The sequence below is a fragment of the Arvicola amphibius genome, chromosome 4 (genome assembly GCF_903992535.2).
Source record: "Arvicola amphibius chromosome 4, mArvAmp1.2, whole genome shotgun sequence".
Lineage (NCBI taxonomy): Eukaryota > Metazoa > Chordata > Mammalia > Rodentia > Cricetidae > Arvicola > Arvicola amphibius.
This window is the reverse complement of record NC_052050.1, coordinates 153,568,028-153,591,819: the sequence shown is the minus strand read 5'-3', so window position 1 is coordinate 153,591,819 and position 23,792 is coordinate 153,568,028. Positions and strand designations below refer to the sequence as shown.

General features: G+C 43.1%; 1 protein-coding gene across 1 annotated transcript; it reads left to right on the top strand.

The window, feature by feature from the left end:
- Positions 1 to 591: 591 nt before the first annotated feature.
- Positions 592 to 23,648, top strand: Cdc16 (cell division cycle 16). Its single transcript, XM_038326031.1, is given in 19 exon segments — positions 592 to 770; positions 1,905 to 1,959; positions 2,047 to 2,144; positions 3,599 to 3,637; positions 3,947 to 4,087; positions 5,724 to 5,883; positions 6,674 to 6,765; positions 7,471 to 7,604; positions 8,659 to 8,738; positions 9,900 to 9,949; positions 10,746 to 10,819; positions 11,559 to 11,589; positions 11,591 to 11,685; positions 12,601 to 12,753; positions 14,667 to 14,730; positions 16,995 to 17,056; positions 18,994 to 19,129; positions 20,842 to 20,932; positions 23,349 to 23,648. Coding segments are annotated over 19 exon segments (1,863 nt in total). The 5' UTR covers positions 592 to 722; the 3' UTR covers positions 23,609 to 23,648.
- The last annotated feature ends 144 nt before the right edge of the window (positions 23,649 to 23,792 follow it).

The window sequence follows — 23,792 nt, the reverse complement described above, 5'->3', positions numbered from 1 at the left end:
CACCTCAAGTTTGATGAGTACAGCTGGATCACTACCCCAAAATGGGAAAACGTGTGTGTGTGGGGGGGGAGGGGGGTTGAATGCTTAAAATGTTATACAGTCCTACGTGTGTGTACATTCACAGAAAAAGGGTACAGCCAACTGCTCAGACTGGTGAGAGCAGAACCTTTGAGTGGTGGCAGTCTTTACCCTTACGTTCAAAAGGCTACACACATGCGCGGAATGAAATTTTAAAAACACGAAATGCCCGGGGTGGTGGTGTACACCTATAATTCCAGTATCCAGGAGGCAGAGGGTGAAGGAAACTGATAGCCAGAGGCCAGTCTGGTATACATGGCAGCTCTGGCCACCCAGGACTGCTGTGAGAGAGAGAGATTCGGTCTCAAAAACGTCCGGGGAAGAAAGGTAGCCATAGTATCATCTCTCCCGCTCCCTGAAGGCATGGAATCCCGCTAGACACCCAGCGCTGCCTCCCAGACAGGGGAACGTGTTAGAAACAAGAGGCAGACACCAGAGACTACCACGGAACCAATGGAGTGGACACACCCCAGAGGGGACGCTTTCACGGGGGGACTTCCGGGGTAGGGCCTGTCAGGAGCGGAAGTGCCGTGTGGCGCGCGGGGTCTGGTCCCGGCGGTGGTCGGCGGGCGTAGGTCCATCGGTCCCGGGGTGTGCGCGGAAGGTTCGAGCGGGTGTCGGGTGCCTGTGCTGGCCTCGCGGCCATGAACCTGGAGCCGCTGCGGAAGCGCGTCCGGCAGTACCTGGACCAGGTGCGCGGCAAGCGGCCGGATGCTGGGCTTCGGGGTGGTGGGGCCTGGAGGGGGGGGGATTGCGCAGCTGATGGAGCTCAGATCGTGCGTGGGCTACGCAAGCCGGGTTGGCTTGGGGGGGCTGCATCGTGGCCTTAGACTCTGGCAGGGCAGTCAGATGTTTTGAGAGTATTAGCTGTGGTTCTTGTTTGAATCAACACGTGTGAACAGTGATAGAAGCAAGCTGTCTCCGGTTAGGATTTTTAAACAATACCCAACACTATTTCTGTACTTCCTTCGAGTGGACAGCAGGGAGTTTAAGAAAAGGTGTGTCTCTGGAGTCGACGTTATTGTGATGTCATTTGGGTTTTGCTGAAATGCATGCTCTCCCGATAAATGGGAAACGGGATTGTTGCTAAGTGATATGGCCAAATGTCCGTAGTTTGCTGGAAGGCTGCGTGTTAACCAGCCGTCAGTTTTATTTTCTTTGACACTGAGATGTAGAGAGGAGGATATGGGCCTGGTTTCCACTCTGGGGGCATCTGTTCTGAGCATAGTCTCAGCTGCACAAGGCTTCCTGCTGGCAACCCTGATCTGATTTTATCCTGGGAAACTGAGGCAAAGGCAGAAAGCCAGGGATTAACACTAACCACGACAAATTCATGAGTGTCTTTCCGCTGTCATATTGTTTTTTTAGAGTTGGCTATAGGGGATGTCTTTGCCCAGGGTCAGCGACTATTAATATGTTAGGGTTTTAATTTGTAATATTTGAATCTAGTGCTCTACTAAATTCTACTTTGGGATTCACTTTAGCTTATCAAAAGTGTTGCTATGTAAATGTCAGTACCCTAGCGAGTAGATGACCGCACAATTATCGCACATTATTTACTGTTTTAGGTATTAGCTGATATATTTTTCTTGGTAGCGTGTGAGTTAAACTGCTCTCCTGGATTGCATTTATAAAGATCTTCACAGTGTGAACTAAAATTCTCACTGGCTGAGCCATAAGATACAGATGATTGATGGGCCCCTTGCTACATTTAAGAGCTTACTGTAGTGAGTTGTTGGTTTTGTTTTATGGGTTGATAATAGTAGGGATCGGTTCAGAAGCATGGGAGCAGTGGCAATCACCCTGTGTTTGCTTTTTGTGTGCAGCAACAGTATCAAAGTGCTCTGTTTTGGGCAGACAAGGTAGCCTCACTCTCTCATGGTGAGTGACGTGATTTTTTTCCCCCCTAACTAATGATTAGAAATCTCTCCATGAACCTCTGACCACTTGTGTAATTCTGCCCCTTAGAGGAGCCCCAGGATGTTTATTGGTTGGCTCAGTGCCTTTACCTCACAGCACAGTATCACAGAGCAGCCCATGCGCTCCGGTCACGCAAGCTGGACAAGGTAAGAACTGAGGCTGAGGACGCCAGACTTTCCCAACTCGACAGGGACGTGTTATGTTCTTTGTTTCAGTTATTAAATTTTTTCTTTTCTTTTACATACCAACCACACTTTCCCCTCCCTCCTCTCCTCCAGTTCCCTCTCCCCACCTCCTGTGTACCCTGTACCCACCCCCACCCGATCCACTCCTCCTCTGTCTCTCTCCAACCAGAAAGGGGCAGGCCCCCTGTGGTAGTCAACAAAGCCTGGTATATCAGGTTGAGGCAGGACCAAGCTCTCGCTGGATTGAGGCAGAGCAAGCCATCACAGCGTGGGGAGTAGGTTCCCAAAAGCCAGCTCCAGCACTAGGGACATGTCCTGATCCCACTGCTAGAAGCCCCACAAACAGACCAAGCTAAACAGCTGTCACCCACATGCAGAGGACCTAGATCGGTCCTATGCAGGCTCCCTAGCTGTTGGTTCAGAGTCTGTGAGCTCCCAAGAGCTCAGGTCAGCTGGGTTGTTTTGTTTTGTTTTATTAATTTTTTTCATTTACTTTACATACTCGTTAGGTTCTTATTTAGGTGTATGTTCTGTTTTTGAGTTAACATTTAAAAGAAATCGAGTTTGTTTTTAATGTGAAGAGATATTTTTTAAATATTTTTTGTTTTTATTTGTGTGTGTGTGTGTGTGTGTTGTGTGAGTGTGGGTGCCTCCAAAAACTAGAAGAGGACTTTAGATTCCTTGGAACTGAAGTTCCAGGTGGTTGTGAGCTGCCTTTTGTGGGTGATGGGAGCCAAACTTGGGCCCTTTGGAAGAGCAGCAAGAACTCTGCTGAGCCATCTCTCCAGCCCAAGAGAAAGCTTCTCTCAATCAATTGTTTTCCCTTACTTGCCCAATGCTATCTAATCTCTAAGTTGTCAATATTGTGTTTTTGTTAGTTTGATTTAAATTTTTGCTTGTAAATATAATTCTTGTTTATATAGTCCATCTGTCTGTCCCTCTCTCTCTTTGTTTGTGTGTCTGTGTCTTTGTGTGCAGACATACACATATAGGCACCTGGACCACCTGTGGGAGTTTGTCCTTCTTCCATGTGGGTCTCGGGATCAGACTCTGGTCCTTGGTCCTGAGGCAAACACCTTTACCTCCTGAGCTGTCCTGATAGCCCTGTTTGCTTGTTTTGAGATCGAGTATCACTGTTTTTGCTTAGTCTGGTTTTCAATTCCTGGGCTCAGGGCAGTTCACCTGCCTCAGCCTCCTGCATAGCTGGGATTACAAGTACATACTCCTTGGATCCCCTGCACCATTAACATCTTTTTGATGAATATGGGCTAAAAAGTATGAGGCGTTTGTTTTTAAGCTGTAAAGGAAAAATAAAGCTCTCTAGTTCATGCTTATAATGTTCTTTTAAAGTGCAGGTGTGTGTTACTTTACACATTACATGCCAGTGTTGTACATGTGACTTACTTCTTTTCTAGATGTATGAAGCGTGCCGATACCTTGCAGCTAGATGCCATGTAAGTGTGCTTAGTTTGTTGTATTTGGTGAAGTCTTGACTTGTGTGAACAGTATGCATCCTTCATGGATGTGTGGCCATTTGTGTTCCAGAGACTGAAGCTCAGTGACTTAGCATAACATTTCATAAAGACTCTCCTCTTCTTTGGGGTTATTTTCTATAAAATATTGATTCTTAATTCATAAAAAGCTGATATGCATGAAGAAAGTTGTAGCTTAGGCACTTATTTTAAAGAATGGATGTAGTATTTATTGCCCTTTACAAACCTAGAAGACATGAGTGACGAATGATAATTGTGTTTTCTTCATAGTATGCAGCAAAAGAGCACCAGCAGGCTCTGGACATCCTGGACATGGAGGAGCCAATTAACAGAAGGCTCTTCGAGAAGTGCTCAAAAGATGAAAGTAGCTTGAAAGACCCGTCCAGTGACTGGGAAATGTCACAGTCCTCGGTGAGTAATATAATTAGATGTTTTACCAGTAGCAGTGGAAAGTGCCCACATCAGTGAAAAAATTCTAAATGTGTATGGTATATAAAAAATTATGGTTATCTGCTTGTGCCAACTAACAGAAGACTGAGACAGTTCTGAATGAACGCCGGTTTGAAGCTGTGGCTTCACAGATGCCTGCCTGGAGCTGCACACAGTGGGCAGAAACTTTCCTCTCCTTCCTGTGTCTTGGACATACACAGGGAAGTCTTAATTAGCTTCTATTGTTTACAGGGAAGAATTCGTTATTTACTTGATAGCACATAATAGGTCATTTGCTGTGTGTGAGTTTGTATTATTCATAATTCCACAAAATTGAAACAGAGACTTATAGTAACAATTAATCTCATTCTCAGATCGTTGTCTTGGCTTGTTACTCTTTTTAAAGGTTTATTGAGATACAGTTCACCCATGGAAAGGGCTCAGCCCCATGGCTTCTCATGTGGTACATCTGTGCCAGCCTTACCTCTAGCAACTTAGGGCCCTCTTGCCCTTCAGAGAGAGCCATACTACTTCCTTAGATCTACCTGTAGCATAGTTACGAGGGACCTGGGATTGGCTACTCTGCTTCTCACTAGGACAGTGCAGGGGTAGTACATGTCTAGGTATCTCTCTTCTCTCTCTTCCTTTATTAATAATGTGCTTAGAAGAATGTTAGTTTTCTGCTAGCAAATGCATCTATTTCCTACCTTGGGCTCATTGTTTTTGGACCTCTTATCCGTCAGCTCGCCTGCTGGGAATGCATGGCATACTTGTAATACATTGCTTATCTTATGAGCTTAAAAGAAAAAAACCTGAGAGAAAACTGCCTAAGTCTTAAGATTGTTTTTCAAAGGCCATTCTATTTAAAATAATGATTTATGAGTTTTTGCCTCTTGGATTTTAGTTGCCCATCTGTGAATCATCATTGTTTTCAGTTAGTGTGTTTCGTAATGTTTGAGGTCTTGATTGAGTCAGATTCTACATTCTGTTGGTTGTAGGGAGCAAGATGACCAGGGCTACAGAGGTACCCACATCTCCAGTCCTTACAGAGTTCCATAATTAGGGTGTGTTCCCCCTTTTTCACAAGTGAGGAAGGGAAACAGAGTCCAGGGCAGTAGATCAGCACACAGGAGCACATATACCTGTCAGGGCCAGGGTTTGAACTCAGTCCCTGGGCTCTCCCAGGCCGCTCCTGACCATGACCAGGAGCGCTCTAGCTGCCGGGTCTGGTATTCTCTAGGGCCTTCTTGTCAGACTTTGTCTTTCATTCTGATTTTATACATTCTCTTCTTGTTCTTAACACACATCAAGGGAAGCCTAGAAGCTGCTCTCCCGAAGTCATCGGAGCTTCACTGCAGTAAAGCCATCAGTGATCAGTGCCCAGAGAAAACAGACCAGGAAAGCTTTAGTCTAGCCTCAGACTTACTGTGTAGCCCAGGTTAGACTTGAACTTGCAATCCTCCTTCCTCAGTTTCCCAATTGCTGTTGTATGTGTTGATTTAGACTCTGCTCTGGCAGTCAGATGGTGCTATGGGCATAGTAAAAACTTTGGTGTTCTACTAGTGTATATGTCTTGGTCAAAAATTAGTCTTAGTGTATAACTGTATTTTGCCAACAGATAAAGAGTTCGATTTGTCTTCTCCGAGGGAAAATCTATGATGCTCTAGATAATCGCACCCTGGCTACCTACAGTTATAAAGAGGCTTTGAAGCTTGATGTCTACTGCTTTGAAGCATTTGATCTTTTAACATCACATCACATGCTGACAGCACAAGAAGGTTTGGGAACTCTGTGGTTGTTGTTGTGTAGAATGATTAATACTGTTTAGTTCGCCTTCTTTTCTGAAGTCTGTGTTACTGAGAGCAGGGTATATAAATAGACCTGCTAACTTCCTTAATGCCAAAGCGCGTCACAAAAACACAGCGTAATGTGGTATCTTTTGCTGATAGTCTTTGGGGGTTGTGGTGTCATAAAGTCTTTTTTGAGGAGTATTTTGAGGGGGAGCTGTAAACCAAGATTCAGCTATTTTCATCCTAGCCATGCTTTAAATCCCTTTGTTTCTAAGTCCCAACTTCAGAGCAATTAAATCAACAGTTTGTAGAGTTGGGTCTCTGAAAGCAGTCCATTTAAAGCTGCTGGTGACTCTTGACTTACCTCAAGGAATAAGAGCCCCTGATCGGGATGTGCTGCAGGTCATCAAGAGAACAGAAAAGACAGAGTTGTGTGGTGATGGGACTTAACCCAGACATAGCCAGAATAGTGGTTTTTAAACCACTGGACAGGGTGGAATTAGGAAATTGTCTGCTGGTCTCTAGTAGATCCTGATGTCCCCCTGCTGTGCTCAGAATGCCTTTCAGAGGGAGCAGGCCATGGTGTCAGTATTGTTGGTGAAGAGAACCGTCTAGGGGCTCCTGGCCCAACCCTTCCAGCGTGAGCCTCTCAGCTGTACTTTGCTTTCCTTTTTCTCCTGAGTTGATTGACGTAGATTGCGAACTATTTGTTTTCAGTTTGCTGTTTTTCCTATGAATATTTTGAAGACTTTGTTATTTTTTTCTTACCATTTTAAAGAAAAAGAACTTCTTGACTCACTGCCTCTTAGCAAGCTCTGTGCTGAAGAACAAGAATTGCTACGATTTGTATTTGAGAACAAATTAAAAAAGGTAAGGAAAACCTGAGCTGCCAATTCCTTTATGTAAATATCTTCCTTAACATGGACCTTTTTCTTCTTTAAGTTTGTGTATGTGCATGTGTGTGTATGTATGTGCTCGTGCCCACACATGCAGTGGGTGTATGTAGACCTGAGCTGATGTCGGGATGTTTTCCTCGTCACTTTTCCACAAATTCTCTCATTGAACCTGGCTATTTGGCTAGAGTAGCTGGCATTGAGCCTCCAACACTTGTTGCTTAGTGCTGGGATTGCAGGCCTGTGACCATGTACAGCTTTACATGTGTGCTGGGAGTGCTGGGATTGCAGGCCTGTGACCATGTGACCTTTTACGCATGCTGGGAATGGGAACACAGGCCTCATGATTGCACAGCGAGTATGTTGTGCCCAGCCTGGTCAAGTTTTTAAAGATGCTTATTAATGTAGCATGTGCCGAAATAGTTAGATTATTTAAGTATATGAAAATAGTTCCTGAGTATCTGCCATCTAAACTCCCATGTGAGATAGCTGCTCCTGTGGAGCTCTGTGATGAAACTGAAAAGGTGAACTTACTGAGCGGAGAACTAGTAAACCCCAAGTCACCAGTGATCTCAGGGACTTGTGCATCTCATGCAGTGTCTTAACATCTTAGGTAAAGCGTGTGTTGATTCTGCCTTTTGCTTGGCTATTGTTCATTTATGTATAAATTTCTCTGTTTCAGTATAATAAGCCCAGTGAAACTGTCATTCCGGGGTCAGTAAATGGCTTGCAAGAGAACCTGGATGTGGTAGTGTCTTTAGCTGAGAGACATTATTATAACTGTGATTTTAAGATGTGCTACAAGCTTACTTCTGCGTAAGTATACTCTGTTTCTATGTAACAGTGTGTGGTTCGCTCAACAGCTGTCTAATTCATAGATGTGCTCTCTGACGGTCTCACCTTAGCTGTTGATGGTTTCATTTACGGTTTCCATTGTAGAGTACTGAACAGGTTGCTGCATTAGAAAAGAGCAGGTTACACACACAAAGTTATTGCTATCGTAGGCTTGCTATAGTTACTTGGGAAGAACATGCATGTCTGTCTTCCGAAGCCATCTACTGACTCGGGAATGACAGTGTCCCTGGGCTTACTGTACTGAAACGTAGACATTTGTACATAAATGACCAGTAGCAAAGCAAAAGGTAGAATCAGTTCATGCTGCCAATAGGTGGTAGTTTGGAATACCATTTGGCCCACAGTCTTGAGAAACTCCCCACTTATTGCCATTGGACCTAGCAGGCCTCTGCCCCAGGAGCTCTGTCTTGCCTGTTCCTGACTGAACCATCTCCTCCTCCACTTGCCAGTTTTCCCTTTCCTCTTCAGGCATCTAGCTAAATTGCGGTTTATAGACTTTGTGGAGCTTTGGAGTGTTTGTTTTGTTTTAATTTTTGAAATCACAAAAAATATTCATCAGTAAATACTTTGTGATCTATTTAAAAGTGTATATTATGTATCCCTTTTGACTAGTTAGACTACGTATTAACATCCTGTTGATTCTAAAGTAAATGAAAAGGCTAAAGTTTATTTTTATTTCCAACTAAACTAGTTTTCTATTTATTTTTATTTTATTTTGTGATAGTGGAAAATCAACCTAGGATTTGTACATTCTTGGCAAGTGTTCTGCCCCTGAGCCCCAACCCTTTATTTTGATACGGGATCTTACTGAGTTGCTCAGGCTGACTTTGAACTTGTCATTCTTCTTCCTCAGCCTCTTGAGTAGCTGGTAATATAGGTATGCACTGTGAGGCCTGGCTTCCCTTTCCTTTCTAACCTAAGCATTGCTCTGCCCGAGGTGTCGCAGCACCGTGTGATGTGCAGCGACTGAGCACGGTGAGTGATGAGTGTAGTCATGTGCTGCTTTCACTTTCAGAGTGATGGAAAAGGATCCTTTCCATGCCAATTGTTTACCTGTGCACATAGGAACTCTGGTGGAGCTGAACAAAGCAAACGGTGAGCACCTGTAACCTCACTAGCTAGACTGACCGGGGACTCCTGTCCTCTGTCTCTGCCCCTCATGGCATCGTAGGCATGTACCATCAGGCCGTAATTATAGGGAAAAAAGAGCATTCTAAACTATTGAAACTTTGCGTTACAAATCCTGGCTACTTAAGATGCAGCATGGCAGAGCCCCACAGGAGTAACACCACCGTCAGAGTGACTCTGGATCTCTGGTTCCTGGCAGAACACAGTATTTCCCATCTCCCTGCTTCCTTTTCTCAGATGTAACCTGTAGTTCAGAGTATGTCAGCTTTATAGCTTTATTGTCAAATTTGACTGTTTTCTCTCCTGTCTTTTTTTGTTTTGTTTTTGTGACAGAATTTCTCTGTGTAGCCCTGGCTATCCCGGAACTCACTCTGTAGACCAGGAGGTTGTAGCCCCAGAGATCTGCCAGGTGCTAGGGTTAAAACCGCTGCTGCCTGACTCCTACATTTTTCTTCTTTTTTTTTAGTATAAAATTATCATAGAAAAACAGATAAGTTAATATTTAGAAATTGAAAGGGATTAGATATTTTGCTTGTGTTTCCCATGGGTTTTGTTTGTTTTTTGAGAAACACTTTGTTGTGCAGTATATTTACCCTGGAGTTTTGTCAAGGAGGAGGGGAAAAAAAACAGAAAAGCTCCAACTCAAAGCTTGCCAAGCTCTGTGTCCTGGGGGTCTGTAACATCACATCCCCTGGAAGCAAAGATGCAACTTCCTGCCCCCTAGAATACTGAATCCAGAATGTATATATAGGATATGCCATCATGAGATGCTAAGACAAACACGTTTCTTGAGAGGAAATCCTCTCGCTTCTGTGATAAACCTGAAAAACAGTTTGATCGACGATGCTGTCGCTCGCTCGCAGCCTGTGGCATGAGATACATGGGTGTCTCTGATGGGCGTTTTAGACTGACCTAAAGTGCTCCACTGGGGTGGCTGTGCTCATGTGGCCGCCGTGTGCCCTTAATTCCCTGCATTGGGACTGAGGCGGGTATAGAACAGCTGGGTTTGTACCGGAGGGGAGGAAGCTGTGAAGTTGCCGTGTGAGAATGGTTTTATGGGTGGAAGACCACATCTGAAATTTAAATTACTCATAGCAAATTGCATTTTTTCCCTTTTTCCTAAAACAGAACTTTTCTATCTTTCTCACAAATTGGTGGACTTATATCCAAGTAATCCGGTAAGTAAAACAATTTTTTTCTTACATGAACTTTTAAGAAAATATTTTGCTAATGTGTAGACAGCAATTTCTGTTTTTAAGTTCAAGCAAATAATGTTTATGTTAAAGCATCGAGGTGGAATCTTATACTGCTGGAGGTACTATAAGCAGCTTTAATGTCTGGCCCATAAAACCGTCTTTACTTACACTGAAGCCGTAGCTGTGAATAAAACCTTTGTTCTCTGACTCTAGAAGTCTACACAGTCCCCTAATAATGCTCTGCAGATGCACAGCATTCTGAGGTAGTCACGTGTTCCCTCTTGAGGATGTCATTGTTCCATACCCTTCTGTGTGCGTGTGTAAGTCACCGCTGGCCTTTTTGAGGTATAGTTTCCACACCTCTAGTGTCAGGATGAAAAGCTAGGACTGGAAATAGAGTCAGGAACTGTGCTTGTAGACAAAAGCCAGCAAGCAGAGACTGAGTCTCAGACAAGAATGTCTCTAGCTCAGCTGAAACCAGTGTAGGGGAATCCAGCTAACTAAAAATGAGAGCCTAGCTAGCAAGAGAGAGCCAGGGTCAAACCAGAGCTCATAGGCAGGTGTGCTTACGAGCTTTGTCCTTAGTGGAAGCCACCTTGAGGAAACTGGAATATCTGTTCTTATACAGGACCTCAGTAAATGTGTGATCTCAGAGAATCCCTAATTCAGACTAAAATATATGACCTGGAGCGTCTAACCCACCCTCTGTCTATCCTACCTTGTTAGATTCAAGTTCGAGTTAAGTGTCTTTGGTTATAGTAAATATTGAACTTTTTAGGTATCTTGGTTTGCAGTGGGATGTTACTATCTCATGGTTGGTCATAAAAATGAGCATGCCAGAAGATATCTCAGGTATGAATTTGTTTTCTTCCTTTCTGTGTAGTGAGCCTCTGAGAAGGGAACTCTTGCTCATAAGCGTTCATGTAGTAAGTGGGAGGTTTGCTGAAAGTAGCGTGAATGAATACAGACTTGATCAGGCCAGTTCTCTTCCTGTGCATCGTTTATTTGTGTAGCTGTTCATTAGGATGCTGTATGGGGGATAATGTAGTGGTATAGGCCTTGTACTCCAAGAGCTTAGATTATGCTGTCTTATTTGTGAATGAGAACAGGAAACAGAAGGATGTAGTTTGAAAGGGCTGTTTTCATTTACACTGTCAGCCTTAGCTTTTGCTAATAGTAAAAACACACTAAACCCTAAATGAGATAGGGGTAACTCTGTGGGACCGTTGAGTAAATAGGTTCCTGGAAGTAGCTGTGGTTTTAGGTTATCTTGCACCTAGGGTGCCAATACTGTACCCGGCTCAGACAGGCCCAGGTCATGTGGCCGTTTGTGCCACCGGTGTCATCCCCGGGTCACAGATAGGGCTGCTGTGTGAGCAGCAGTTGTAAGCTGCATACAGTATCCTAATGAGTTCAGCTATGTAACTCTATCTAAGTTTCCTAAAATGTGTACATTGTCTTAGTTTAGCTGCATTAATAGCTGTCCAAGTTTGTTAGTTTGTTTACTTGATGTTATTGTTTTGACACCATGTACTTAAAAAACTGAAAGTTGAAGAATAAATACATTACTTGAATATTGCTTTTGTTTCAGCAAAGCTACCACATTGGAGAAGACCTATGGACCCGGCGTGGATAGCCTATGGGCATTCCTTCGCTGTGGAGAGTGAGCATGACCAGGCCATGGCTGCTTACTTCACAGCAGCGCAGCTGATGAAAGGGTAGGGCACGGCGGCCTGATGAATGCCAGGAGAGAAGGGGTTTCTGCTTGCAAGATGAAGTGAATTCCCTTAGGGATCTTAGTGCCATTTGGTTCCTGAATTAAGCAAAACTGTCAACCTTGTCTCTAAGGCAATAGTTTGTATTTATAAAATAGCTGTGGCTGTGGAGAGAAAAAAAGTAGATGTGATTTTCTTCCGGTCGGAAATAGCAGTTACTATCAGTGTTCTTATAGTAACCTATGGGACTTGCTTTAGTTTCTTCAGTAGATCTACTAGTGATGGATTCTCTCTGTTACACCTTGTTCTCATGGCTCCCTCTACCTATGTAAATGTGCCTGTAAACCCTTTTAGTGAACGTTTTTATTTCATTTGTTGTGCTTTTCAATTCCAAACTTCTATTGGTTCTCTCTTTCAGTTTCCATTTTGAGGGCTCTGAAGAGATGGCTCAGCAGTTAAGAGCACTTAATGTCTCTTACAGAGACCCAAGTTCAGTTTCCAGCACCCATACAGCAGCTCATAGTTGTCTGTAACTCCAGTTTTGCAGAATCCGATGTCTGCTTTTGGCCTTCATGGGCTCTTGTACACACACACAACACACACACACACATACACACACAGTCGTAGACACATAAAATTATTTTTTTTTTATTGCTATCCTCTGATGGGGCATTGTTCTTATACTTTTCATTAATTTGCACCATAATTTTATAAGCATAATTAAGTCTTTGGATATTCGGCTAGCCTGTCTTAAAGCATTGTCTTTTAAGCCTAGTAACTCATCTGCTTGAACGCTTGCTTTTTCTGTTTGGACCGTACTTTAGAATTAGAAGACATGATAGGATCTAAATCTGACAAGTTTCTGTTGCATTACAAAGTTTTGGGTATTGAATATGTGAAACTTTAAAATATTTTCAGATGTCACTTGCCAATGCTGTATATTGGACTGGAATATGGTTTGACCAATAACTCTAAGCTGGCAGAACGATTCTTTGGCCAAGCTCTGAGCATCGCTCCGGAAGACCCCTTTGTCATCCATGAGGTTGGAGTGGTGGCCTTCCAGAACGGAGAGTAAGTGGTCGAGGCTGCAGCCTTGCGTCGGCTCTTTGTGAGTGGGGCCTTGGCCCCTGGACCTTCACTGCCTAGACTTGCTCCTCCGTGGGTTTTTGTTTTCAGATGTATTGCTTTATGAGGCAGGGATAAATTCAAAAGAAGGAATTCTCTTCTTGGAGTCCCTTCGAACTCTGAGCCATGCTCTGGTCCTCCTTTAATGTGAGCTGCAACAAATTCCCACTGTGAGGCCTGGAGGCCCCGAGAATCTTTAGTCGTCTTTGTCAACTAGATGTTAGATTCACACGTTTGAGAAAATTTTTCATATTTTGAGATAAAAATGTCCTGTGATTAATTATTGTTAGGACAAAAATTTAAACCATTTAGAGTAATCCAGTCTTTAGTTTTCTGATAGTAGCTTTTCTTTAGTTTGAATATTTATATAATAAGCAATTTGTAGTTATACTCAAAGAGAAAACTATATGTTGCATTATATTATATATAAATGTAATATATGAGCTTCATTGTTTATTCTAAAATTTAGGTTATGGAGTTCTATGAGAGATGACTCAGCAGATAAGAACACTTATTGCCTTTGCATAGGACCAGGGTTCAGTTCCGAGCACCCACGTGGTGGCTAGGAACCATTTGTAACTCCAGTTCCAGGGGACCAAATGCCGTCTTCTGACTTCTGAAGGCACCAGGGACACGCATGGAGCACTTACATACATTCAGGCAAAACAGACACATTAAATCTTTACACAGTTTCAGTTAGGTTATATAGGTATTATAAAGAGTGTTTATAACTTTTTTTTAAAAAAAAGGATTATTACTTTATATGTCTGAGTGTGTTGTGTGAATGTTTGTATATCATGTGTGTGCCTGTTATCTGCAGAGGCTAGAGGGTACAAGATGGTTGTGAGTCATCTTGTGGGTCCTGGAAATTGAACCTGGATCTCTACAGTAGAAATAAAGGCCCTTAACTGCTGAGGAAATCTCCAGCCCATGGTACTTTAGAAGCAGATAGTGTCTTAATGTAGTTCCTCAAAACTTGCAGACATTTTTTCTGTGAATTGGCCTACACTTGTTCCCCAAAACCAATACCCAGAGTGATTTTAATCTTTACATTGGGATGTTCCTGGCTAATCTCACACCAAACTGTGCTGGGTTTTTTTTTCTCATAGACAGTTTAGTGCTGTGGTTTTCATAATATTTGTACTTTTTGTCAGTAACTTTACTATCTAAAATAATCTCCAAACGTACTGCTGCCTCTGGGTGAATCATAAGTAGCCATCACGTGCCTGCAAGGGAGTGTGGGCTAGCTGAACGCTAGGTGAGCCATCGTGCTGTTGTAGGCTCGGTGTAGAGAACTGACGCTGGGTGAGGAAGGACAGTCATTGTTCAGTTGACGAAACCACTGATCACGAGAATTGACTCTCCTAAATCCTGACTCTGTATATATATATATATATATATTTGTTTTGTTTTGTTTATTTGAGAAAGTGTTTCTCTGCAGCTTTAGAGCCTGTCCTAGAACTAGCTCTTGTAGACCAGGCTGGCCTCGAACTCAGAGATCCGCCTGCCTCTGCCTCCCGAGTGCTGGGATTAAAGGCGTGCGCCACCACTGCCCAGCTCTGACTCTGTATATTATTAAGACTACCTGTTTGTCTGGCTCAGTTTTTTTCTTTCTTGTTTTGTTTTGTTTTTTTTTTTTTTGCATTAAATTTTTTTGAGTTCTCATACAAAGTGATGAGTTCCATTACGACACTTTCATGTGATTGTGTCACTATACGTTGTTTTTATTCACGGTGTAATTGGGATCAATTATCAGCAGTTTCCCTGCCATTTTGGTTCTACTAGAGATAATCACATTTTCCTCGATGTCTACCCTTACAAACTTTAAATAACTGCTAACCTCTCCTCCTCTGTTTCAGATGGAAAACAGCAGAAAAGTGGTTTCTCGATGCTTTGGAAAAAATTAAAGCAATTGGAAATGAGGTATTGTATGTAATATCTGCACACACACACATAGACACCCCTGGGCACAGTCACTGTTGGATGTAGGAAATGTAGACAGTTTCTCCTAGAAGAGAGTAACCTAATATTTGATATAACAAGGAACTTGGCAGTGATGTGCTTATCAGTTGACTTTTATGCCACCGAAAACATGAGCTCAGTCCTGATTAAAGAGCAGTTATTGGGTGTGACATGGGGCAGCAATCGTGGGTTGTTTCTTTTTTAATGATAAAGAATTTCTGGTGGTTGATGGAAGTATTAGTCATTTATTGACTTTGCTTCTCTAGACCTTCAGAGAGCCTCGTCTCTGGTTCAGTGAAGGGTGCAGTTTGGCAGCAGACCCACCTCTATAGAACTAGTTGTCACTCACATTCAGACCTTTTGTTGTCCTTGTGAATTAACCTTTCAAATGGCAAGGCTATATACACATTGGTATTCATAAATAGTAATTTTACACATAAGCATGTATAGCTAAGAGATTTGCATGTGACTGCTCTTTTGATTTCTACTTTCTTTAACTGATCTTTCTAGTCTACCCTGTTCTGAGTTCCACACTCTGGTTTTACTTTGTACATTGGTGCTCTTGGGTTCTTCTTTTGTGTTTGTGTCTATCTCTTTGAGAGACACAATCTCGCTGGGCTCCACCAAGGACAGTCTGCCTGTCGCCGTAGATTGAGCTCCACTTGCTTTGGTCTTTTATGTTTATCATTTGAACTTGCAAACGTATTTCTGTGTGTCCCACATGTATAACTATAAGGCATATTTTTCCTCAGCTGAGTCTTGGGTAATTCTGAATAATACTAGTGTTCTTGTTGAAGTGGGTTTGCCACTCACCGCATCCCATCTTGAGACAGTTAAGTATCTTGCTGTCCAGTGGCCCAGCAGCAGCAGCCCCTGGAAGAGACGGCTGACAAGCCAGTCCTAGGACCTGTTAAGAAAAGCTGCAGTTATGGCAGCACTCTGAGAGCTCATGCACAGGGAAGTTTGAGAAGAACATTCCTGAGCCACTCCTAAAATATTCTTTCATTCCTAAGCAGTTTGCAATCTTACAGGGACTTAAGTATGAAAGCATGCTACAGTTGAAGTGCCAGCCAGCATGCCAGTTAAAAGCTGTAGGAAAAGAAAATTCTATTTCACTTTAGTAAGGAACTACTGTAGATGCCAAGCTGGCTAAAGAGAAGCATCATGCCTAAGAATCTCAGGAGTCTTTGTTTGACAGGCTGAGCTCCTAAATCTCATCCTCAAAGTAGGAAAAGGTGACCCAAGTTCTTTTGTTTATTTGCTTAGTATGTGTTTCATAAGTGCCAGTCATGAGCGTGGAACTGAGCGTCAGATACAATACTAGCTATATCCACGTTTCCTGCCCCCAGAGCCACCGGAAAAGACAAGCGGGTAATCCGCAGTGATGCGGTACATCGACAGTATGAAGATAACCGCGTGCAAGGGTTGCTCACCCCAGTATGACCGTGGCCAGGATGGGTTAGACCCCATTTTAGTAAGCAGACATCAGCTAGACAGAAACAAGGATCAAGGTATTTCAGAGGCAGAAATGGCATGCGAAAAAAATCTAGCTGGTTCATTTTGTTTTGGATTTGACATTTCAGAAGATACCAAGAATGGGGCAGGAAGGTTAAGTGGCTTATTAAAGACCTTGAAAATGGTGTTAGGGAGTTGGCAGATTACCCTGGGAAAGGGAAAATGAGAAGCTTCAAAGAAAACATTATAGCTAAGTTTGTAGGCTTGGTGCTCAGGCCAGCCTTCTGATACTGGGAAGCCAGGTTACAGAGCTGGAACTGTGCGTGCTAAGTGAACTGAACAGTCTCTGGAGTCTTAGAATGGCCAGGGTGTCCTGTCCCGTTGAGGGCTGGTTTGAACGTTTGGGATGAGCTAGAATGACTAGGGAAGAAGATAACTGATATGGCATACTGAATTGAAGGTGCTGTAAGGTTTTCTATGTAGAAGTATTTAGTAGGCAGGTGCTATAAAGATCCAGTGTTTCAAACCGAAACTCTGGGCGGCAAGTAACTTAATTAAAACTTCTTTGGCATGGAGGACTCTGGGGCAGAATTGTGCTCGTTACAGTAAAGTTCTCAGGAAAGCTCAGAACGGTGAAGAGAACTGGATGAAGCAGTCGTCCTGCCTCTGCAGTGGAGGAGGCCGCTTTCAGGGAAAGAGCCCAGCTTGTGGCTTGCAGGATGTGAAAGCAGGCTGAGCAGTGACATGGAGCTGATGTTGCTATGTTTTAGGTAACAGTTGACAAATGGGAGCCTCTGTTGAACAACTTGGGGCATGTCTGCAGAAAACTCAAGTAAGTGAAGTAGAGCGTTTTTGGTTATTTCTTTGTGATCAAAAGTTTGTTTATTTTGAATGTGTTTTTATTTCATGATATCCTCCAGTCCCCATACTTGGCTGCTCAATTAGAACAAGCACCAACATTCCTTTTTTCCACTTCAGTTGGTATACTTTTATTTTAGAAACATTGAGAAGTATAGTCATGTCCTTTTTTTCCTTCCCTTACATTAAAAAACTTGAGTATTCAAAATTAACTTGGAAGCACCTGGACAATAAGTCTATTTTAAACCATACCCATATTTTGGCTTTGTTTCCCTATAAGTTTCATGATGTAATAAACAGATGACAGTTTAAAATGGGCTCTTTGCCTGGAGATGATCTTCAGTTGATAGAGTGCTTGCCTAGCATTCGACAAGTCCTGGTTTGCTTCCCTGCACTGCGGAAGACCAGGCATGGTGCCGTGTGTAGGTTTTGGTAGGTAGAGACAGGCAGATCAAAAGCTCAAGGTCATCAAGGCTACATTGTGAGCTGGGGGCCAGCCTACCATACATGAGACCTGGGGGTGGGGGGCTGTTTTGATCGAAGTAAGTCTTAGGAACTCTTAAGATTATTCAAAAGTTAGTAAGTTTGCTAGGTGTGCCAACACAGACCTAAACACAGGAGTTGGGGTGAGACAGGATGATTGCTGCAAGTTTAAGGGTCAGCCTGGGCTCTAGAGTAACACTGTCTTAAAAAAACACACAAACAAATGAAAGTACTTTAAAAAAAAATGCTTGAGTAGGGAATACCCCTAAATATCCTTATATAATACAAGATAGTCTTGCAGTTTAAAAATAACTGAAATACCCTGGGTGGTGGTGCACGCCATTAATCCCAGCACTTGGGGAAAGAGGCAGGCAGATCTCTGTTAAGTTTGAGGCCAGCCTGGTCTACAAGAGCTAGTTCCAGGACAGGCTCCAAAGCTACAGAGAAACCCTGTCTCGAAAACAAAACAAAACAAAAAACAAGCAAACAAAAAAACTGAAATACTCTAATCTACATGGGAAATAGAAAAAGACAAGCTCTCCTGAGTAAATAGGGAGCATAGGGATCATGAGAGAGGGTAGGAAGGAAAGGGAGCAGAGAAAAATATATAGCTCAATAAAAAAATATTTCTGAAAAAGAAACTGAAATGCATTGGCCGGAGTTGATGTTCTAACATTTCCCAGACTTGACTGAGTGTGAAACCTTTTCACAAAAGACTTGTACAGAGCAAATATTCCAACAACTTGGAAAATTCTATTCCAAGTAATTTATATGTTAGAATGTAGTAGTTTGAATGTAATTGCCCCCATAAACTCATAGAGGGTGGCCCTATTAGGAGGTGTGGCTTTGTTGGAGTAGATAGGGCCTTAGAGGAAGTGTGTCACTGTGGAGGCAGGCTTTAAGATCTCATATGGTCAAGCCACTCCAGTGTCTCACACACCACTTCCTGTTGCTTTCTGAATCAAGATGTAAGAACTCTCAAGTCCTCTAGCACCAGTCTGCCTGCACACTGCCTTGCTCCACACCATGACGGTAATGGGCTGAACCTCTGAAACTAAGCCAGCCTCAGTAAAATGTTTTCTTTTTAAGAGTTGCCAGGGTCGTGGTGTCTCTTCAGAGCAATAGAAAAACTAAGACATAAAGCAAAAGTCTTCTGGATGCTTTTAATTGCCCTAGGTATGGAAGGGTTATATATCAGGATAAATTGGCGTGAAGTGAAGCTGAGCCTGGGAGTCAGGAACTTTGTGACTGGTGTCTCTCAGGTGGAACAGAGCACAGCCACTTCATGCTGTAGTTCCCCATCCAGCTAAGGGATGTTCCAGGAAATGAATCAGTCAGTAAACATTTTGTTTTGTTGTTTTAATTAGCACTTTTATTGTACCCAGTAATTGTCTTCCCCCCCCCTCTCCCCGTGTCTTATTTCAACAGAAAATACGCTGAGGCGTTGGATTACCACAGGCAGGCCCTGGTGCTCATCCCTCAGAACGCGTCCACCTACTCTGCTATAGGCTACATCCACAGTCTGATGGGCAACTTCGAAAACGCTGTGGACTATTTCCACACAGTATGTCTTATTAGTTTACTCTAACTGCGGTTAATATGTGCTCCTTGTTTAGAAGACCAGCAACTAGCCAGCATCTTATTTACAGGTTTAAACTTCTGTAGTGACCTGTGAGTATTCTTCCTCTGCAGAGACAGTGTGCTGCATGCTGTCTGTACTCATTGGATTAGAAGTAAACAGTAGACTGATCCAGCATAGGCCTGAGATATTTATCGTTCAGTCCCGTGTGGATTTTGTCCAAGCAAGACGAGCAGAAATTCCCATATTCAGGGAGAGCCTTACTTCCTTAGAACTTGTACCATTAACTCCGTGTGCCCTTTGTTGATGAACAAAACAGTGCACATAGTTACCATAACAAAGAATCTTTCTTAGTTCACATACCTTGTTTCATGAGCCATCTGAAGCTTGAGGTAGGTGTTCTGAAGGTCCATAAAAAACGGGCAGTGATAAATGAGCTTCAATAAATAAGGACAATGAGCACAAAGGGAGGGAAACTCATAATCCTCTCCTATCATGTTTCTGTGCTCTTCTGTACCTACATGTCATTTTGTATTGGCTGCAGTATATGCATTAAAATGTGTGTGTGAGTGGTTTCAGTCTTCAGCTTAGGCAGCCAGTGCTTCTTCCTTATATGGTGTCCTGGAGGCAGCACACTTGGCTGTTCTTGAGTCTAGGTTTTACAAGCTGCAGATACTGCTGTATAACTTATAAAACTCTCAGATGCCAACTTGTCAACAGGCTTTAGACATCCGCACAGTTCCTAATTACCTGCACACAGTCTTCCTGTGGTCGTTTCCCCCTGATCACGAGGTACTCCTTTCCCAGGCAGGGCACCCATGTTACAGCAGTCTCTGGTCACAGCAGCAGCGGGGAACTCAGCTCTAAGACACCACAGGTTTAAAGTCATCGGAATTTGAGAACATGTGGGCCTTAGGCTCAATCCACTAAAGATATTTGGAGAGACAGATAATATGTAAGGCAATGCAATATTTTTAGTTTTTGAGACAGGGTTTCTCTGTGTATCCCTGGCTGTCCTGGAACTCACTCTGTAGGCCAGGCTAGCCCTGAGCTCACAGAGATCCACCTGCCTCTGTCTCCCAAGTGCTGGAATTAAAGGTGTGCACCAGCTGCAATATTTCATAGATAGATTCATTGGTGTAATAAGTTCAGAGCTGGTCCTCAAGGATCAATTAGCAATTTTCAGGCTACAGGCAGTCCTAAAGATAGTCCTATGGTTTATAAGACTATTGAGCTGGTTAGCTTAACCTCAGGAAGTTTTAAGATTTATTTATTATATATATAGTGTTATACCTGTATATATACCTGCAGGCCAGAAGAGGGCACCAGATCTCATTCTAGATGGTTGTGAGAGTTGAACTCTGGACCTCTGGAAGAGAGCAGCCAGTGCCCTTAACCCCTGAGCCATCTCTGCAGCCCAGTAGTTGATCTTTCATTCAGCTAATGCACAAGGTTCACGGAACTCTGAAGACAGTTTTCTGATGTCTTGGGGGTAGACTTTAGGGACAAGAGTGGAATAGTATGATGAACACCCCTGACCCTCACCTGCTGGTAGCAGGTACCAGCCCATCCCACTCTTGGAGAGGTGCTCATCAGTACCTGTCTGCTCAACCCTGGACCCCATAGAATACTTGATGGGTCTTTTTTAACAAAGGAAAGGAGTAATGTTTTAATAACCATGCTCTGGTTTTTGGCAGGCTCTCGGCCTCAGGAGAGATGACACATTTTCTGTGACGATGCTGGGTCACTGCATTGAAATGTACATTGGGGATTCTGAAGCTTATATCGGTAAGATTAAATCATTCTCCTGACAGTGTGTTCTCTGTTGCCTCTCTTGAAACTTCAGCCAATGTTTGGGATTCAAGAAGCTTATTTAATTTGTCAGAATATTGCAGTACAAGTTAGTGACTCATTTCAAGTTGAGTCCTTGCTGTATGTAGAACATGGTAGTACCAGAGTTGGGCTTGCTGCATGTTGGAAGAGGAAATAAATGACTCTGTCCCCCTTGTTTTATAATACACAACGTAACATAATAATCTGTATTTTAATGGATCTTTAAGATGCCTTTCATTTATGTAATAGTGATTTTTAATACTTTAAAAGACTTTTATAATGATAAACAATAGGATAATTTTAAATAAAATTGCTATACTTGGCATTTCTTTAGGAACAAGTATTGTGAGATCAGGAGAGCTCATTGAGTTAAATGTTAGGGTCTGGACCTGAGGGGTAGGTAAAGATTTCTTTAAGAGGCTGTAAAGAGGGAAACCACAGAGAGAGGGCGACGATGAGCTGAGCTTTAATACAGTGAAGAACTGAACATTACAAGGATAAAATGCATGCTGCGACTCACAACACAGCACATCAGGAAAGTCGTGTCTGGAGTAAGACAAAAATACTCAAAAAACGCATTAAAGATGGGTAAAGATGCTTTAACTGGTAGTACATGTCTAGAATCTTACCACCTGGATCCCTGCAGCTTGAGTTATATTTACAGTCTCAAATTTCACTCTGCGTGTGTGTGTGTGTGTGTGTGTGTGTGTGTGTGTGTGTGTGTGTGTGTGCGCATGCGCACATGTTTATAGTCTCAAATTCCACTGTGTGCGTGTGTCCTGCCCACGAGAAGGGGCAAACACTGGAAGAGTGGCATGTAGCAACATCTCTCACCTGGGAATGGAGCTGGTGTTGGCATAAGAGGGCACCGTGCATTTTCCAAGCAGCTAGTGCTCCTAACAATTGAGCCATCTCAACAGCCCCAACCAGTGCTGATGATGATGTGGGATAACGGGCATTTCTGTGGTCTTGGTTGTTTATGGTGGAGCTGGAAATGAGTGAAATCTGGAAACCTACCCGTGTATTACCAGAGCTACCATCAGACATTACTGAGTAACTCAAACTTGGTGGTTTAGTCAACAGTGATGAATGATTGAGTTCTGTGGTCACTTGCATGCCCTTCTCCTGGGCCCTGTGGTTCATTCATGTGGCTGTGGTCAGCTGATGTATGACTGACTCTGTAATGAGCTCACCAGTGGGCAGAGGACCTCAGCTGAGACAGCCAAGTCCTGAGATTTTCGTCCAAGGCTACTAAGTTGTATATGTGCTCTCAGATCTAGACGAGGAACAAAACTTCAAGACCTTGAAAGTTGCGCATCAAATTCATCATATCCTGTTTATCAAAACAAGTCACATAGTTAAACGCCGTCACTGTTGGAGGAAAGCTTGGCTTAGGTCAAGGATGCTGAGCTGTATACATCCACACACACACACACACACACACACACACACACACACACACACACACACCCTGAAGACCCAAGGTAAAAAGCTTACCACCAATAGTAGCATTCCCTGTGACTTTGGAGGCATCTGAGCTCCAGCTTCTTCAGACTTGCTGTTACTGTGTTGCAGTGTCTTGATAGGACGAGGCGGAAAAGGTTTGTTTTGATGCACAGTTTCAGGAGCTCCAGTCTCGGCACGGGGACAGAGGGGATTACTTCATGGCAGCCAGGACGCCAGGGAGAAAATGCTGTGTGCTGCCTTTCTGCTTTTCTCCCTTTTCTCCCATCTGGGCCCCAAGCTTAGGGGTTTTACTGCTCACATTCAGGGCGTGTCCTCCCCTCTTAAATTATTCCTTCTGAACCTGTCTTACAGATGCACCTCAAGTGTGCTTTACACGTCACTGAGGTAGTTCTCAGCACATTCAAGTTCCAAGTTATAATTTACTACTTACTGTTTTTATTTTTAGGATGTGTATGTCATCCTCTGCCAAAGTACCCAGTCTTGAATGCTATATAGAATGAAATATGTGATGCTGTCAGTTATGTCAGAAATCTATCTGATTGGCCCAAATATATATTAATCCTAATGTTTTATATGCTTTGATATAGTTTGAAAATATGCTTTATTTCTGTGAGCAGTAGATTAGTGACTGCACCCAACATAGTGTAAGGAGGAATTGATCAAGCTTTGAGAACAGTTGGCTGTGAAGCCATGAAGGAACCATGATGGCCCATGCTTTGGGAACTTCTCAGCATCTCCTTTGAGAATGGTGGAAGGTAGAGAACAAAAGGAAAGAAGAGAATGGCATCTCCTTTTGACGTGTGTTCATGTTCTTTAAAGTGTAGTTGGACTTAAATGGCAGTGGCAGTGGCATAACTATTAATGATGGAATTTCATGTTTTCTGATGATGGTGTTTCTTTTTAGGAGCAGACATTAAAGACAAATTAAAGTGTTATGACTTTGACGTGCATACAATGAAGACACTAAAGAACATAATCTCACCTCCGTGGGATTTCAGGGACTTTGAAGCAGAAAAACCAAGCACAGAGGAAGCAGGGCTTGCACCTTTGGAAAACGCCAATAAAACTCCAGAGTCCAGACCTTCCTTGGAAGAAACTTTTGAAATTGAAATGAATGAGAGTGACATGATGTTAGAGACGTCTATGTCAGACCACAGCGCTTAACTCAAGACGCTGGTCCAGGACCCCACCCCACCCGCGTGCTAGTGACATGATGTTAGAGACGTCTATGTCAGACCACAGCGCTTAACTCAAGACGCTGGTCCAGGACCCCGCTCCATCTGCGTGCTAGTGACATGATGTTAGAGACGTCTATGTCAGACCACAGTGCTTAACTCGAGACGCTGGT